The sequence below is a fragment of the Plecotus auritus genome (assembly GCF_963455305.1).
Source record: "Plecotus auritus genome assembly, chromosome: 2".
NCBI classification, from domain to species: Eukaryota; Metazoa; Chordata; class Mammalia; order Chiroptera; family Vespertilionidae; genus Plecotus; species Plecotus auritus.
In genome coordinates this window covers 32,198,369-32,217,380 of record NC_137771.1, presented here as the reverse complement: position 1 = coordinate 32,217,380, position 19,012 = coordinate 32,198,369, and the positions used below count along the sequence as shown (strand labels likewise).

At 35.5% G+C, this 19,012-nt stretch overlaps 1 protein-coding gene across 2 annotated transcripts in view; it reads right to left on the bottom strand.

The window, feature by feature from the left end:
* USP24 (ubiquitin specific peptidase 24) overlaps positions 1-19,012 on the bottom strand; it is a 129,079-nt gene that overhangs the window by 69,814 nt on the left and 40,253 nt on the right. For both annotated transcript variants that reach the window (XM_080654491.1, XM_080654490.1), the window contains exons 8-20: positions 17,009-17,074; positions 14,367-14,441; positions 13,639-13,797; positions 12,052-12,166; positions 11,385-11,488; positions 8,733-8,840; positions 8,435-8,530; positions 8,183-8,344; positions 7,948-7,992; positions 2,453-2,560; positions 1,675-1,824; positions 1,069-1,200; positions 368-479 (exon numbers count right to left, since the gene is read on the bottom strand). In XM_080654491.1, the coding sequence (XP_080510617.1) occupies positions 368-479; positions 1,069-1,200; positions 1,675-1,824; positions 2,453-2,560; positions 7,948-7,992; positions 8,183-8,344; positions 8,435-8,530; positions 8,733-8,840; positions 11,385-11,488; positions 12,052-12,166; positions 13,639-13,797; positions 14,367-14,441; positions 17,009-17,074 (1,432 nt within the window). The remainder of the gene's footprint in view (positions 1-367; positions 480-1,068; positions 1,201-1,674; positions 1,825-2,452; positions 2,561-7,947; positions 7,993-8,182; positions 8,345-8,434; positions 8,531-8,732; positions 8,841-11,384; positions 11,489-12,051; positions 12,167-13,638; positions 13,798-14,366; positions 14,442-17,008; positions 17,075-19,012) is intronic.

Sequence of the window (19,012 nt, the reverse complement as noted above, 5' to 3'; positions counted from 1 at the left end):
TTTAAATGAATCCTTTTTGTACTAAGTAACTTCATGAAAAAACATTTTGGCAATTTGAGTTATCAGGCCATACAATTTAAAAAACTAATTATAAAATAGCATTTATATAGAAAAGAATTTATCATATGACAGGAACAAAATTATATACAAACAGAATAATTATAAAGGCAGTGCTTATTAAAAATACATTTCATTTTCAAAATGTGTATAAACATCTAAGTGTGTATACATTTTTGTGGGGCACCCTGTATAAACATTACAAACATATTCCATACTGCTTGGTTGCTTCTGAAAAGTTGGCTTAGAAGGAAAGAAACGAATACAATTTTTTAAAGAACTGAAAAAATGATTTTATGTTTTTTCCTACCATTCATAGTGATTTCATATGATTCCAATTTAAGAATCTTCTCCTTGAAGAGCTGCTGCTGAACATCACTCTCAAGGTCATGTTGCCCTTTTGTAAACCATTCAAAACACATCTGTGGATCAAGACAAATATTACCCTACAACTAAAATCCATTCCAGGAAAATACATATTCCAAATTGGGACAGTAAAGATAAATTTGTTGTAAATCTTCAAAAATTTACATTGCCCAAACACCACTCAAAATGGAAATGCTTAGAACTTTGGACTAAATAAAGCATTAAGTTACTAGCAATCTTTCCCACAGATAATGTATATATTCCCACTTTTCTTTGAATTTTATACTTGAGTTTTTCCACAAACATTTATTAAGAAGCCAGGCATTGTGCAAGGCACTATCACATATTTAGTCTTTTCAACAATCCTATCAAGTAGTTAATATTATTCCATAAAATGAGAAGAAGAAACAGCGATTCACTGCTAGTAAATGTCAAAACAGGTGTTGAGCTCCTGGTTTAATCTATTTTCCGCTGTTTAATTACAGTTATAAAAATCTGTCTAGGCCTTCAATCTTCTTTGACGTTTCTGGGGTACAATGTCATTACAGGAACTTAGTTTTCTATTGGTAACTTAAAATTAGTTTCATGTGACAGGAACAAAACACACTAAAAGATGTAACTTTGTCCACAATACCGTCTTCTTACCTCTCTATCTAGTTCACAAACATCCTGGCCAGTCACAAGACACTCCCAGATTTCCTTGGCACGATTCCAACCCAAATACAGAGTAGCTTCTTGCAAGAAAAATGCCAGAAATTTTAGATGGGCTTCTAAATACTGCCAAAAAAAAGATAATTATTTAACTCCAGACATTCATACTTAAAAGCAAAATTTAAAAAACAAAATAAAACTTTAACAGTTCTATCTAATGCTTTTTCATATAATTTATGGTAAATGTGAGAAATCTGTTTACAGGCTGACAGTACAATGTAATAGAAGCTACTTCAAGTCGATTAAAAATTCAGTTGACTTTAGATAATAATAAAATATGATTTCAGTAATCTCAAAAAGTAAAACACCATAAACTCACAACCATTCAGTTAAGATTTTTTCCACTAATTTAAAAAAATGCTACTACTAATCAATTGATTTGAAAACAAAAACAACTATCCACAGAATTGACAATTAGTATTTCATGTCAAAGTCAAAGAAAAGATGTCTATTTTTATTACTTTATCATAATGCAGTTAGTGCAAAAAGTCCAAATGAACGTTGTAAATCATGAAATAAAAGCACAGTGCCAATACCTACCTCCCGGTAAGTGTATCGGCCATCCACTAGTGTTGAACCAGTCAAGCCTCCATGTCCAGCCATGGCTGCTGCAAGTCGATGACAAGCTATCAAACTTCCCGTTACCAATTTCACTATTTCAAAATTTTTCTTCAAGTCTTGAATAATGCTCTTGGCAAAAACAAAAATGGTATGAAAATTTAGTTATTTTGTCATTTTAGTACAAACTTCTGTTAGCAAGTAATAGTACGTGAGTGATAGTAAACATGTTTTCTTCACTCACATTCCTTACATAAAAGTAAATAAAATCAATCTGGTATGTACATTTACTAGGGAATTAATAAACTTCTCTGCTAAATTTTGCTTCTAAAAAATATTATTTTTCTTTTATAAAGAACTCTTTCAACAAAACTATCCAGATTTTTCTTCTCAAGTCTATTACATTGAGGAAGTTCTAGCTCCATAATCACACTAATTTTTTTGTAATATAAAATAAACCTTCGAGTCATTTCAAACAAATTTCTAAAATACCATTCTAACTTTTAAAAACTGGCCTAATGATTTTAATTTATAGGTAATAAAAATAAAAATGAGTTAAGGATACATAAAAAGAAAAGCTCCATAGAAATGAAAGCAGAATGATGTGTAAACTCAAAATTATTAATACAAATGAATTACATTAATAACCATAAAATGTAAAATAGTGACAAGACTCAGCAATCTTATTCATGTTTTATTATTATAAAAGGTTATGTAAACAACTGTGTGATAATCAGATTTGGCTATACTATACTCTTACCTTGTCTTGCTTTTGATAGGTTTGTTTTATGAATGAACGGGTGATTTCATGGAGCTGACGCAAAGCTGGTACCACCCATACAAACTGGGGATTGTTAAGCTGAGATGACTAGAGTTAAAAAGAAGTTACATAAATTAAATTTAAAAATAAATGTCAGACAAAACTTATTAGCTATAAAAAAATGTCCAAGTCAATTAGGCTTCACTGTTGCACATTCTATTATTTTTCGCCTCACATTGATCATTTATAGCTTATCTCATGCATTCATAATTCATCTTCAGCTTCTTATTCTGCATGCAATTTCCTAAGGCCAAGAACTGCAAACAGGAGTGGATGTGAAGTGACAGCAAATGTACAGGGGTACATCAGCAAAAAACAGACGACAAGGAATTAGCAACTTTAAAGGATAGATTAAGTAGCATAGGCTGCTAGGACATGTTGAGATAATAAAATAAACTGATGGCAAAAGCTTATCTTGGATAAGACAGAACTGGCTGATAAGTAAAATGGTATAAAAACATGGTTTTCTATAATTATATGATTAAGATACCAATGACATGATCAAGATACTGATAGTGGTCTAAATATTAAAGAAAATATTCACAATCTACTTGTATTTCCTAGTTAAAACAATTTTATAAGAGATAGATCTATTTATATTAATCGCTATATCCACTTTATACTTATAATTTATATTTTTCAAGACACTTTTAAAGGTATTATTTCTGAAATGGGTACAGACAATCCAGATTTTCATGGTAAACATCTGAAAGTCTGATGTTCTATCTTTCAAAAGAGAATTGCTTTTTAATAAATAGTATCTTCAAACTATGAGATTTCATTATAAAATTTATAAGAATATTAGGTTAAACACTAAAATGAACTGATTAATTAAATCTAAGAAACTGAGTAAAAGTTTAAGTTCTGAATATTTACTTTACAGGCTAATTTTTTTAAAGCTTTGCTTCTTCAAGTCTTTCTGTAATATAAAGAGCCATATTGGGGGGGGGGGGGGTAGGGAGGGGGCGGGACTTTTGATGTCCTTTGTAGAAAAACACCCTACTACTGAATACGTAAATGAGAGAGCTCTATTGCCAAAACAATTGGCTTTCCTAGAGATTAGCCAATCAATTAGCCAATACCATATTTCCTGGATTCTAAGATACAAGTTTTATAAATTTCAACAAGTTCTGAAATTGATGCTTGTTACAACTATGTCAAAAGAAACTTAGCCTCTAGGCATAGGAGTAAGTTTAGATAGCGCTGTCCTTACCTGAGTATGTGCAAATTTAGCTGTATATAAAGGTTATCTGTTCATCCACCTATCATTTTATTTATGACTTGGTATAGGAAACACCAACCAAGGAAGGCTTCTTAACTTTAAATGTTATAAAAAAGATTATGCTATAATGTAAAACTGACTAGCATGGCATGTCCACAATTCAATTAAAAGCAAAGAAATGGCTAGTGGTCTCAGACTAAAGCATTTTCCAAAGCCAGGAGAATTTTGTGTGATAGACTCACACCCTGTGAAGGGCTGGCTGTATCACTCAGCACTTAATGCCTCGATGTCCAAAGTTGTACCTTAATTCCAGAGAAGTTGTTTAACGTGTAGTATACACAATGAAGTAAAAAAGCAGCTTGACTTTTATGAGAAAGGACAAGGACACAAAACTCCATACTCTTCAACATGCCTCAAATTTATACAGTCAATCTTAAAGATTTCAAAGAGGTCAAAACCACGATTATAGTCAATGAAAGTAGTGTGCCACAATGAAGCTGTACGTATTGGTCAAAAGGAAGCTGAGGCAAACTCTGAATCTAAACAAATGTATGATAAAAGTAAAATGTAGTTTCTCTTTTACTTCTTTATAAACTTATTAAATCTTGCATCTTAGAATCAGGGAAATAAAGTATATATAAGGTGGGGCAAAAGTAGGTTTACAGTTGTAATAAAAGTAACAATAATTAATAACACAAGAATAAACTGTTTTGTGTACTCATAATTGTAAGCCTACTTTTGCCATACTCTGTATTAAAGACCAAATTTGCAAGACTAGCTAGAATATTTCTAAAATATAAAACTTGAAAAATGACAGTTTAGGCTAAGTCTTAAGCCTAAACTGAGACCTTCTAAAAGGATTACAAACATAAGGACATAAAATTAACCCTTCAGCAAATAATTAGATATATTAAAAAGTATCATGACCGATTAAGTCAATTAGGATCAGAGTACTTTTATTTGACATTAACAATTATTCTTTGAAGGTAGCTCATTATCAAATAAATTTTAAAAAAACATAAAAAGATAAAACTAGAATTTAAAAAGTATTTCTGATATGGCCTTTCCAAAGTTTAGCAACAGGACAGATATTATTTATTTTATCATATCTATGACATTATGTTGCTAAGTTACAAGAAAAATTTAAGCTACTCTTCTCCACTCACAAAAGAGGCAAAAGACTATGATGAACAATTATAAAATAAACATACCTGATAATATCTAATGAGGGAGCTGAGATTTCATAAGTGAAAGTTAACTGGTTTAGCCTGCAAATCTATGTCTAGATTCCTCTTATTCACTGCTGTTAAATGACCAGTTAGTCTCCTAGTGTTTCTAGTGATGAGGAACTCAGGAGGCAGTGTTCTATTTCAGGCTATTCTCACTAAAGTTTATTAATCTATCATTCTGAAACATGCCTTCCCATAACTTCTTAGAAGCCATAAAAAGTGAAGTTGAATAAGACTTCTCTGTAACAATCCTCCCAGTATCTAAAGAAAGCTTTCATATTCTTTCTAGAGTTCTCTCTTCTCAAAGCTGAAGATCCCAACTTTCTCATCTCTCTTATTTATCCAGACCTAGCAATTTATCTAGAATTAAAGTAAAAATTTTTGCATGAGAGAACATTTTTTAAAAAGTATTTCCCTCTGTCCTAACCACATCACTGTGAGACTGTACTGGGGACATCTTGCTACATTTACTTTCAATTACGTGTTTTGGCAAATAGAGGCCACTCAACTATGGGTAAGTAACACTTTTAGTGTATTTGAAGGGTGAAAGGGAGGAAATAAGAGGAAGGGACGCAACATTTAATGAAAGGCTGCCAGGCATTGAACTAGGAGACCTTGAGATAATGACTTAAGGAATATGCAAATATCACTAAGTAAAAATGATTTTTTTTGGTTTAGTAATTTTTTTTGGATGAGTACATTTAAACTTTTTAATTGAAGGAAAAAAGAAGTGAAATAAGATGGAGAGGGTTGGGGTAGACAGTGGAAGGTATAAAGGAAGCAAAAGAAAGAGGACCAAGGAAGCCAAGGGTATCCTGGCAGAATCTACAGAAAAATAAAGGTCAGAATTTCTGAACACAACAGTGGAACTTGGGAATTTTAAGAGTGTCAAAAGCAGAGGCAAAGGGAATCAGTTGGGGAAACAGAGGTAGCTGAGGGTGGTAGGGGAGTAAGAGGTGGGTGATCTTGTCTTACCCTTTGCTTAGTTTCTGTGTAGCCTGGTAGGGAGACATAATCCCCAGTCAGCCCACCTTGCTGCCTGGCAGGAAAGGGCATAGCATAGAAAAACACCTTTAGTGGCAGTATATAAATCACCCCCCTGCCTGGAGTCATGTCCAGGGGGCTTAGGTCTTCCCACTGCCCCCCTTCAGCCATGTGCACTTTAAAAGAATATCTGTAAAAGCACTTAGTCAACTGAAAAGTGCTATATAAATGCAAGATATTATTATTTGGAATGAAATAATGATACATCAGGATTTCTTTACTGGGAGCAGTGGGAAATAAAAGGAAGAATATTCTTTTCAAGACTCACAAAATGACTCCAAAATTCTCCCTATTACTTTTTGAGTTTTGTCATGAAACAACAGACATGAACGAAGTGACTGCAAAGAGAAGCAATAAAGATGTAGTGAAGCTACTGGCTAGAAGAGCTAAGTAGTGCTTAGCTGTAATGAGAAAGGAACAGAGATCAGGAAGGTATTTTCTGGTTTTAAAAGTCATTTTCCTTAAGGGGGAAGAAGTCCCTTCAGCTTTAACCTTTGTTTTCTATAAAGAAATGTATCTGTTACTAGGAAGAAAAGACCATTTTTCTATGGATATCCTTTTCCTCTTACTATTACTAGTGAAGGACCTAAAACTTCTTATGTAGCTCTGGATTAGTTTCAATCATAAAGACAGAGGCTGCTAAATTATTTGAATGGCCGAGCTGAGAAAACTGGAAAAATTCCATTGTATCTGAGTAGGAAGAGAGCAATGCTGTTGAATTAAAGAAGTAATTCCTCATAACCAGAGCACCACCAGCCCGTTTGTGAACGACTTTTAAACAATCTTTAAAGCTAGACAATATGTAGAAAATTCACTTGATCAAATAAATTCCAATGTCAGAAATATATAACACCAAGTTTTTAAATGCCCCCAACTAAACTTTAGGACCAAATATAAATAAGATAATAAAAGCCCACTGAATTACCAAAACCTCTTAACAAGAACTAAGAATCTCTGAGTATAACAAAGACAATCAACAGTAGTCAAGATCTTTAAAGAAATACTTCTTAGTGAAAGCCAAGAAAAATGATTTACCAATGAAATTACTAAGCCATTAACTATTTACCAAACCTTGTATGTTAACAGTAAAATGAAATCCCTCTGGCTGCCAGGCTTACGTTTGGTCTGGGCAACCTCAGGGCCTCCGTGGGAGGAAGACATGGCTCCTGTGATCAGGGCCGTTGCAACACCGGGTGTGAGTCCAGTGAGCGGCCACTGTGATCAGCCCTCTCAGAGGAGAGACTTGACATTTGAGGACTGGAGCAACAGGAGAGCAACAATGACTACTGCTTCCTCTGCTAACCACCCTTTCAAACGACAGTCCAGAGTCCACTGGAACCTGAGGCCAGAGCCCTGAAGAGTAGGGCTTGTTACAGAGCCAGTCCCTCTTGCAGTCACTGCCCAAACCTACCTTCTAAAATGGAGTCCCAGCAGCAGACACTCACCCATTCACTGTTTGTCTAAGGAGTTACCTTAGGAACACATCTGAATCTAGCACCTAAAAAAATGACCATGTGCCAGCACTGAAGGAAATTTCTCGCTTACTCTCTCTCTCTCTCCTTCTTCTTACTCTATAAATGTTCCTCTATGGGAGAAAAATGGTCATACTTAGAATCCACTGTACTTATTTAAGTTCTCCACACTCTTTTGGAATTAATTTTAAAAAGGTTAAGTTGAAGTTCTTATAATTTTATGAAAATAACATAATAAAACTACTCTGAATGTGATTCTGGATATTCCCCCCCCCCCCCCCCCCGAGAGTCAATAATGCCTCAAACTGTAAATAATAAAGCACAGGTCATAAATATTTAAATAACAATTTGTATTGCACATTAGTCCAAGAAATACAAAAACACATTATTTTAAAATTATGATATAATTTATTTTTTTAAATTATTAAATTAGTATACCTTTTGTTGGTCCCATCTGCAAATTCTTACCTTGAATCCATCCTTCTTTTTTTCCAAACCTGACCATTCTCCAGGCTGAAAAATTATTTTAAGAGAAATATAAGTGACTTGGTATTTATAAGGTCCCAATCTTGGATTCTAAAGGTGAAAGCTTCCAGAAGACATTTAGTTTAAATTACGTAATAGTGGAGGAAAATTATCTGACTCTAATTCTCAGGCAGTACTATTGTTCTGACAACAAAACCAGATCAAACATAAAACCAACCCTTTTAATATCTTCTATGCACTTGATGATGTAGCTCCTCTTGATTGCTTCTTTCACTGCATACGCGTCACTGAGGATTGTCAGGTGTTCATCCAAAGCTTGCTGAATGAGGCTGCTGGGCAGCGTTGGAAGATGAGCCAGTTCCCAGAGTACATCTAACACCTACAATAATACTCATATGATTAAGCCAGCCAGTACACAGGAAACTGCTTTAAGTATTTGTAGATAGAAAAATCCATTGGATTTTCCTGCCTTTCCAGAAGTGGTCTCAAAGCGAGCTTCCCGGCCTATTCGTCCAATCAGGCTCAATAGCTTCTGTCTTACTCTATCGCTCTCAGTCTCCCAGCTCTGTAGAACAGAAAAGACAAAAATTAGTACACTATGCAATATCATCAAACTGGCAAAATATGCGAAACTTTAAACTTGAACTAATAATGTTTAATAAAGTAAAAAGAGTACATTTAAACACTACTAATTTTGGGGGGGTCAAACCTCAAAATAAGCTTATTTTAGAAAAATGTGAAAGTAAGGATATTTGATTGGCACATACCTTCTGAATGAGAACAAACAAATGATTAAGCTGATCTGAATTAAACTTGACAGCTGCTGCGGCAATAATAGTATGAATATTCTCAATCACAGTAGATGATTGTCCTGACTAGAAAAGAGACATTGGGAGAAAGTTAAGTCTTGGAACTTGGAAAAACCCAAGTCTTCTCGCTGGCAATTTATAGAAGCCAAAGAGTCTAATGAGCATTCACTTCCATGATAATACTGGCAAGACTACATGAAGCAATTATTATTAATGGTTACCAGTTGGCCTTGATTAAATTTCTAGCAGCATTAAATCTTTAATTACTTTACAAGGCAAACATACTCACTTTGCATAAATGAGCTTGATTACCTCTGTTGAAGAGTTTTAACTGCCTCATTTTTTATTTTGCTCATAGATACTTTATGACTTCAATTAATATTTATTTATCCCAAGAGCGGTTAGTCTCTGCTTCGGGGATGTAGACCCCATGGTTGACCTTATGTTGAAATTCACTTTATAGCCTCAATCACAACTCTGTCATGCCTCACTGTTCACTATGTGAGAGCTTTAGAAGGTAGGAGGACTTTTAAATATTCAATTATACAACAACTAGAGGCCCGATGCATGAAATTCATGCAAGAGTAGGCCTTCCTTCCCCCGGCTGCTGGCACCGGCTTCCCTCTGGCACCCAGGACCCAGGCTTCTCTCCAGCCGCAGGCAGGCATCTGGGACCTGGGCTTCCCTCCGGCCACAGGTAGGCACCTGGGACCCAGGCTTCCCTCGCACCCTGGCTTCACCTGGAAGGTTGTCCAGAAGGACGTCTGGTCTAATTAGCATATTATGCTTTTATTATTATAGATTTGCTCAATATCTACTAAACACACACATTTACTGAATGTAGCAGGGATAAATAAAATATATTTCATGGTCTCTAATCTTCAATCTGTGTTGATTCAAAACTTATAAACAAAATTATGACAGTTTTCAAGGTCAAGACATTGGAAATAAAATTCAGGTTTTTTTTTAGTCTTGCACCTAAACTTTCTATAGTCTGTTATGTAATGCCAGGCTGGGAGCCTGAAAATTACATTTTCTCTGCCAGTTGCGCTCCCATTATGTTCTAGCAATGTGAGGTACTCCTGGGAGATGAGCAGGCAGGAAGAAGAAAAAAGTGTATGTGGTTTATGCTTGGGGACTGGATGCAGGTGCTGGCATTTGTGGCAGGAGGTATTCCAGAGCCCTGGTGGCAGTATTGCCTCTTTGACAGTTCAGCACGTGCAGTGAAATAACATCCCAAAGCAGCTTCCCTTCCTTGGACTTAATATCCCTTTTTACGTTTTGTTGTTCCAATATTTATACTTCCCTTTTTTGTTCTTCTGTCCTAGCAACATCTTTGCAAACAATGCCCTATATTCAATTCCCTCTGAAATACCTAGCACAGTTTCTGTTTCCTGACTAGATTCTGACTGATACAGTAGATATAGCCAAGGTGAGCTCCAGGTTTCATTCTGGCTTAGTAACTAGATGAAGAATACTACCATTACTGAAGTAGATTGGAACATTACTAGGCTTGGATATGTTGAATTTGAGATGCCTATGAGATAACACAGGTAAAGGTTTAACAGTTAGGCATTTAGGTATACTGCCCCGGAGCTCCAAGAAGAGGTGTGAATTAGAGAGATAATTCTGAGAGCCAGCAGCATCCAAATGTAGTGGAAGCCATGGGGGGAGGGGGGGGTAGATGAAATTGACCAGTGCAGGATTCTATAATAAAAAAGGGCTAAAGACTAAGGCTTGAAAAAACTCATATACACAAGGTAGAAGACATAAGTTAGTAAATGAGACTTAAGAAGGAATGCCAGAAAAGTAGGAGAATGGACTATTAACAAAGTGAAGAAAAAAGGAATGACGGGTATAACTGATTCTGTCACAGATGCTGAGAGTTCTTTTACGATGAGATCTATAAACTCAGTATGACTATCATCCTCATTTAATAGAATTAAATGGGAAAACTGTATTAATGAAAACTGAAAAGAAATATAGTCAAAAGAACACTGGAACGATAAACAAAAGACATACCTATTCCTAGCTCTGCCACTAACTGCTACACAGCCTGCAGTAAGGCTTTTCATTTTTCAATCTGAGAAATGAAAAGACTAGACTAGATCATAGATATTTAATGATTTCAATTAATATTTATTTATCCCATGAGCAGTTAGTCTCTGCTTCGGGGATGTAGCTTTATACCTTTTGAGTAAAAGAATCCTTTTTACATATACAATCTTAATAGCAACTCTATTTTTTGAAAAATATAGTTTTGATTTCAGAGAGGAAGGGAGAAGGAGGGCTAGAAACATCAATGATGAGAGAGAATCATTGATCAGCTGCCTCCTGCACACCCCTATTGGGGATTGAGCCCATAACCCCGGGCATGTGCTCTACAGGGTTCAATTCTGGAATTGAACTGTGACCTCCTGGTTCATAGGTCAACGCTCAGTCACTGAGCACACCGGCCGGCCTTAATGGCAACTCTAAACTGTACAGATTTCAGTAGAGCTGCTCTGGTTAAAGCAAGATAGATGTTCCATTTTCCTGCTTACTCTCCATTCTCTTTTCTTTTGTTATAAAAATGTGAGGTGAAAGCAAAAATAAGTCTAATCCACTTACCTGTATCTTCCAAATTTTAGTGAGTTCATCTAAAGATAATTTACTGCCCAAGAGTTCAATAATTCCCTTTATTCGATCACAGTACTGTGCTTGGTCTATGTTGCCTAAGAAAAGAAACAGCAGAGGGGCAGGCAGGTACAATGAACACTGACTTTGTAAATATGATTCTAGTAATTCAAAGCAATATAAATTTTCTATAAGATTATTCAAAGGCTAACACAGTCAAAGCAACAATTTCATACCTTTTTTTATACAAAAATGTTATTTATAACTAGTGGCCCAGTGCACGAAATTCATGCACATTAAAAGGAAATTAATTAGAAGAAATATTTTAATATTGCTATTTGCCCTTTCTCTATAATAGAAGTATCAGAGATAAAAGAAAATTAGTAAAATGTATATGAAAATCTCCCTCCTGTCAGAGTCTGGGGCGCGTGGCGGGACCCAGAGTCAAGTCCCCGCCTACCCACGTGCGCCTTGAAATCGCACACAAGTAATACAGGACATTTTCAATAACAATGGTCTGTGCTATCTGATACTCCACATGGCCCCACCCCCATCAAGCCCCGCAGGGCAGAAGGCGCGAGGGCGGTGATGACCATTTACATATTAGCTCTTTATTATATAAGATTATGTATGAGGTAATATTATTTTAAAAGCAACTTACCTTCCAGTGCAATTGACAGAACTGAGTTTTCAACTAGCCAATCTAACAATCTGTCTGTATCTATAGCATTCTTCACAGATTTGGATAAAGTGCTATCTTCTATTAGTTTGGTTACCTAAAAACAAACAACAAAACACACCAGGATTATTGTGACTGAAAGTAATGCAAACATGAATAATCAAAATATTCTGTGACTTTTATAGTGTTGCAATATGGTCTGACAAGTATCTAAAATATATCAAAAGGCCGGTTATTAGACATTAACAGATTACTTGTGATATCTTTTTTTAAAAGTATGAAGCCATTCTTATGGCTCAGACTTCCTGGGCCACTGCTGACTGACTAGGGATACTGTAAGCATCTAACCCAAATTTCAATCAAGGCATGTCCTCCAAATTCTATACTTGGGACCAAAGAGAAAGTACAAGTCCCTCCAGGGTGATGGGAGCAAGGCGGGGCCATGATGTCTACCCTATGAAGGATGTTACTCTGCCAGGAGAGGAACAGCAAAGCCAACAAGCTCAGAAAAGCAGAGTTAAGGCTTAGAAAGAGTCTTGGATGCGGTCAGGTCTTGTATTCTAATTGTTCTTGTTGCCCACATGTCTTCTTGCTCCTTACATGGTTTGGCTAGTCAATTCTTCATTCATATGAAACAGCCTAGCCTTCTTCCATTAAATTTCTCTATGGCCTAGGACAGCAGTCGCCAACCTTTCGGACCTCATGGACCACCAGCAGTCTGCGAACTACTGGTAGGCAACGGCTGGCCTAGGATGGTTTAAGATGAGCTTATTTCACTTGCAGCTAAGAATCTTAGTTAATACAAAACTGAAGGAAAAAGATTGGAATTATAGCTCAACTCTATTGCTTCCATCTGTCACTCACCAAAACCAACTATGTAAACACATATTTGAAATACTAGTATAATAAAAGGAATTGTACCCTTAAGCTAAAAAATAAATCTCAAACTGTGTATGTCAAGAAATTATGTTCTAGGAAATATCACGAAAGCACCAAATATTTCAAACATTTCAGAGAACAAATTTTTAATATAATCTAAAAAAAGTCACATTATTAACATAATTAGAGGACCAGTGCACGGATTTGTGCACCAGTGGGGTCCCTTGGCCTGGCCTGCGCCCTCTCACAATCTGGGACCCCTCGGGAGATGTTGGAGTGCTGGTTTCGGCCCAATCCACGCAGGCCAGGCCAAAGGACCCCACCAGTGCATGGATGCACCGGGCCTCTAGTATGCATATAAGATCTTTGGTTAATCTCTTCCCGCCCTTCCCCCCGCCTTCCCTCTGAGATTCATCAGTCTGTTCAATGTTTTCCATGTCTGTGTGTTGAGCATTCGCCCCCTGGTGGTCAATGCGCGTCATAGCTACTGGTTGAATGGTCAGCCGGTCACTTAGGCTTTTATGTATATAGATTATAAACATACACAACAGTTCACATATAATCACAACCTTTTTTGTATGATTATAAGAAATTGTTCATTTCTCAACATTTTTATATAATAACCATAAGTTTTGGCAGAACTTAAAATGTCTGTGCTTTAAGTCTTCTAGAAACAAATTAAAAACTTACTTCTTTGAGGGAATTCATTTTAGCGCTAAAATGGGGTGATTTCAGCATGCGCAGTAGGATGTCTAATCGAAGGTCATCCACTACAGTCACCAGTTCTGGTTGGAAGCGCATGCAAAGTAACTTGATGGCAGACAAGAGCTCGGGAATACTAACCAATCTCTTTTATGAAAAACACATACACACAAAAAACAAAAACAAAAAAGGAAACATAAAAACATTTTTATTCCAATTCTTACACGCACAAGAAATACAGGACATTTTCAATAACAACGGTCTGTGCTATCTGATACTCCACATGGTCAATCAGCTACATTTTGCTTCTCAACATGGCGAGCAATGGAAAGGAAAGGGTCCTATGAGAAATTCAAGGCAGACAAATAAATCATGTTAAGTTACACGTTAAATTGCTTTAAACAAATTTGGATAAACTTTTAGTACTGAATTATTTTAAAGCTTCTTCATTGCTATACAAATTACATTAAAATCAACATGTTAGTAAAATTCTGAATGATGTCACTGAGAACCCTATATTTATTCTACTGAGATAGCACCAACCACTTCTGCTTCAGAAGCAGCATTTTTCAACTAGAAAATGTAAAATTAATTTGATATGAGTTGTACAGAACCAGAATCCAAAGAACAATGGAGTGTGAACTGAGCCCCAAGTCCTGGCTCTGCTTCCATGGACCAATAGGCACTGGGGCCTACCTGCTGGAGACAGCACTTACCTTGTCTTTGAGGTCCTTTTCCTCCACACTCCGCACATCCTGGATTGTAGTAAGGATGACCGGGTCTAGCATAGGCTACAGAAAAAAAGTGCTACCTTAATAAAAAGTCCTGAATATGTCCTAAAATTATAGAGGAGATACTTCTTCAGTCACCTTTCACAAAGGAGACAATGCAATTCTAGTAGCAGAGCTGACACTACCTTGCTAATACCATTCCAAGAAAAGCTTTAACTGCGTTTATGCCTCAGTTTCTTTAATATCAGATGAGTGCAATCCCTATAATTATGATCTTATAACAGTAACTTAAAGAGCAACCAAAGACATATGGACTTTTAAAAACTAAGCATGAGTATGTATTATTTTTGTAATAAATATTTTGCATTTGATTTTAAAAAATGAATATAAGCGCAGACCACAAAAAATATGCTATTATATGCACTACTTTTGCTTGCTGATATAAATGAGGCCCTTAGATGAGACTCACACAACACATTACTCCAGAATGGTAGCATAATCAGACAACTAACTGTAAACAGTATGTGAGAAGTAGTCAAATACTAGCTAGATCTAAATGATCACTTCCATCTAAGTAAAATAATTTTTAAAACTTATCTGGTAATGAAAGAAGATGAACAGTATTTGGCTGTGAAAGCCAAGAAGACATTAGCAATGAATTAAAATGACATCAGGCAATTAACCAAATAGAATTTCTTCATTTATACTTAATGCTGATTGTACAGTGAGGACTGAGGGCTGTTAGGGTAAAAGGCAAGTCACACTATTCTTGTCAGCATGTGCCAGCCCTGCTTCTCACTGCAACTCTGTGAGACAGGCATGATTATCATCACCATTTTACAGATAAGGAACCCAAGGCACAGAATTTACATAAGTCTTGCAAAGTCGCACAAGTAACAATGGTAGAGACAACTATTAATTTATGGCAGGTAACATGGTATGACTATGGCATGAATTTAAGGTTGGGTGGTTTAATATAATAAAATAAAGATGACGTTAAATATGCTTTGGTTGGAAAGTAATATACTTCTTTTACTCTTTTTCAAGTAATCCTATGCTTGTATATAAAACGTGAAATTTCTAAAGAACTTAGTATTAACTAGCAGCTGGAATATTTATGCTAAATCTCTTTCCATGGAGCATTGCATGCATTTAAAAATCCAATCTGGCCTTTTTACTAAAAAGTCAATTATTAATTTTTGTTAATTAAATATTCAAATCACTTTGCCTCTTTGTGTCTTAGTGTTTCAGCTACAAAACTAATTACATTTACATGCTTAATAAGTTGAAAGAATACTAGATGTTTATCAAGAGCTTAATATTCAGAATGAAGAAATAAATGTCATTTGAAATATATTTCATTTGAAAATCTTGCAGTATTACTTTGACATCTAAAGAAGGCATTAACACTGGAAATAGCAGAAATTTCCAGAACCTACTAAAAAAATCATAGCTCCCTTGTTAAAATAGCCCTAAGTAAATCATGTTTTAGAAAGAAGGAATTGTGGATACAAAACATTGCCCCCAAAGGACACTGCGCTTTTAAAATCATTTACAGTGATTTAAAAAAATCTCTAAAAGTTACCAGTTTCATACATTTATTTATAAAGAAAATAATAAATGGAGGTATTTCAGTGTAATATTTTATTCAGTAAAACCTGTTAACTGAAATGGAAAGGAAACGAAGAGTATAATAGGCCTTAAGCACTACAAAACTGAATACTCACAGCTTTGAATATTCTATGACCTGTTGACTTACAACATGCAGAGGCAGGAAATCAGACAAGATGTGCTATCAAGCTGTTATTCAGTAGTGAGAGACTCAGCTAGTAAGTTAAGTCTAGTGGGTTGTTCAACATTGATCTAATTTAATACATAATGGTACTGAACCTTAAAAATCCTGTGAAGGGACTGGGATTTATGCAGCCTTTTTATAGACAAGGAAATGAAAAAAAATATATGCTATTATATATAAACTAGAGGCCAGTGCATGAAAATTCATGCACTGGAGGGTGGGGGTCCTTCAGCCTGGCCTGCCCCCTCTCACAGTCCAGGAGCCCTCAGGGGCAGGAGGCGACCTGGCGATCAGGGGAAGGCGACACCCCCATCACACCTCTGCTGCTGCCACTGCCAGCAGCGCAAGCCTCAACCGGCCCTGGTTACCTGAGCCTCGGGCCAGCCCTGGGCGGCTGGGCAGCCGCCATCTGAGGCTTGCCTGCACCTCGGCCGGCCCTGCTTGCCTGAGCCTCAGTCAGTGGGGGGTGCAGGAGGACCCTAGGCCCCCAATGGGGCTGAGGGGACTCTGACGGCAGGTGCACAGAGCAGCCAGCCCTGACTCCACTGTGGGCGCTGCCATCTTGTGACAGTGTGATGGTCAATTTGCATATTGCCTCTTTATTATATAGGATTATATTTATAAAATGATAAATAAAAAGGAAAGTAATCTCAAATGTTAGAGGTCTCCTAGACCTTAAATTATTAATCATTTTAAAATTTTCTCATGCTAATATTTCCACTAGAAGTTACTCTGGATAAGGTACAATTCTGGACAAACCTGATAAAAAGATAATTACTGTTTATATGTCTTAGATCAATTTCTGAAGTAAATGTAAATGGCCCAATCTTACCTGAACCACTGAGGAATTGAGGTACTCTGCACACACCCCTAAGGGCTGCACCAATGCTGAGACTGCCTGAAAAATTACAGGGAAGGTTAGAAATAAATATAAGTGGGGGTTTTTCCTCAACATTAAATAAATTCCTTTCACTATGTCAGAGAAATTTTTAAATAGAAGTTTTATCAAGTCACAAATGAATAACTGGACAAACTAAACTCTCGGGTAGAAAGAATTGATATAAAGATGTCAATCCATTTAAATTATTATAAAAAGTTAATGTAATTTAAATAATAGCATGCCAATAAAACTTTTTTGGAGGACTAGCTGAAATGATTCTTAAGTTCATGTTATATAATACTGAAAATTTTTATTTGAAAAAGAAGAAAAGGGGAGAATGGTTGAGGAAGGAGTGAAATGTGCCATTAACAAAAAAATATTTAAGACTTCCATGAAGAACACTATAAAAGTTTACTGAAATATATACAAGAAAGCCCAAATAAATGAGATTACTATGTTCTTAAATGAAAAGGACTAGTACAGTAAAAATATAAATTCTCTACACACTATCTATAAATTTAACACAATCTCAAGGGGATTTTCTGCAAGAAAACCTAACATGTTGATTATATTCAGAAGAATAAAAATATGAGAATGATAAATAAAGCTGTAAAGTATAAAATGAAATGTGTGTTTTTATAACCCTGAGATGGGAAGAACATTCCTCAAGCAAGTTATGAATCTTTTAAGCCATTTAGAAAAATAATGACTACATAAAATTTTGAAGCTTCTGTATAGCCAGCAATAAAAATGAAAAGAGAAGCAAAAGACCGGAAGAAAAAAAATCTACAAACACACAAAATAAACATGGCTTGGATAAGCTTAATATAAAAAGAATTCCTGAAATTTATCAAAACAAAAAACCAAGAGACCTACATAATTGGGTCAAGTTAAAGAAGAAATAGAAACAGCCAATAATTGTATGATGAAATGCTCAAATTCACAGAAAATCAGAATATTACAAATTAAATAATAAAATATCACTTTCTATCCATCACATTGAAAAATTAAAGATTAAAAACAATCAGCAATAATAAGAGGATTAGGAAATGACTTCGAGGGGAAGAGATTTAGCACTATCAATTATAATTTTAAGATGTATATAGTCTCTAACCCAGTAACCCCATTTTCCAGCAATCTATCCTTCAAAAATGGTTGCATATACATATAAAGACAAATTTACATGGAATATTCTCCGCAATAGCAAAAACTTAGAAATAATCCAATGCTCATTAATAGATGACTGCATCTTGGTACAACTTTTGTAGGAATACACTGGAGCCATTAAAAACACTGATAGTACTAACCTGGAAAGATGTCCATAATATAATGTTAAATAAAAAAATGCTACTAGGCATAGCTTGATTATAATTTAGTCTTAAAGAGAGAAAGAACATGTACAGATGTATTTTATGTAAGTTTAGAGAAAACTCAGAAAGGCTAAGCCTAAAATGGTAACCATTTTCTAGAAGGTACGTAATTCGTGTGGCGAGGAAAGGCAACTTTCACTTCTTATTCTGAACAGATATTAATTTTAACTGATGGACTGTGAATGGTCTCCCTCCCCCAGTATTTTTCAAATTCAAAATATTTAATGTGAGTGTAAACGTTAATGTAAAATGAATCATTAAATTGTACTCCATTTATCATATGGCCTAAATTTATTCTGGGACATAGTTACTGTCTTAACTGGTCAAAAATCAGTATTGTGAAATTTTCGTCATATTTTTTAAGAGTCTCAATTTTGGAATCTCTTCTCCTAGATCTGAATTTTGTCATCCCTTAATACAACCTAAACAATATAATTCGACATCAACTGCAACACACAACATAATTGCTCTAAAAAATGGTATGGACTGAGGAAAAAATCTTGGGAGAATCTTTAACCTCAAGACATTTGAAAATAACGACAATAAGCTCAGATCCCTATATATTTATCTTTAACCAATTTTTATC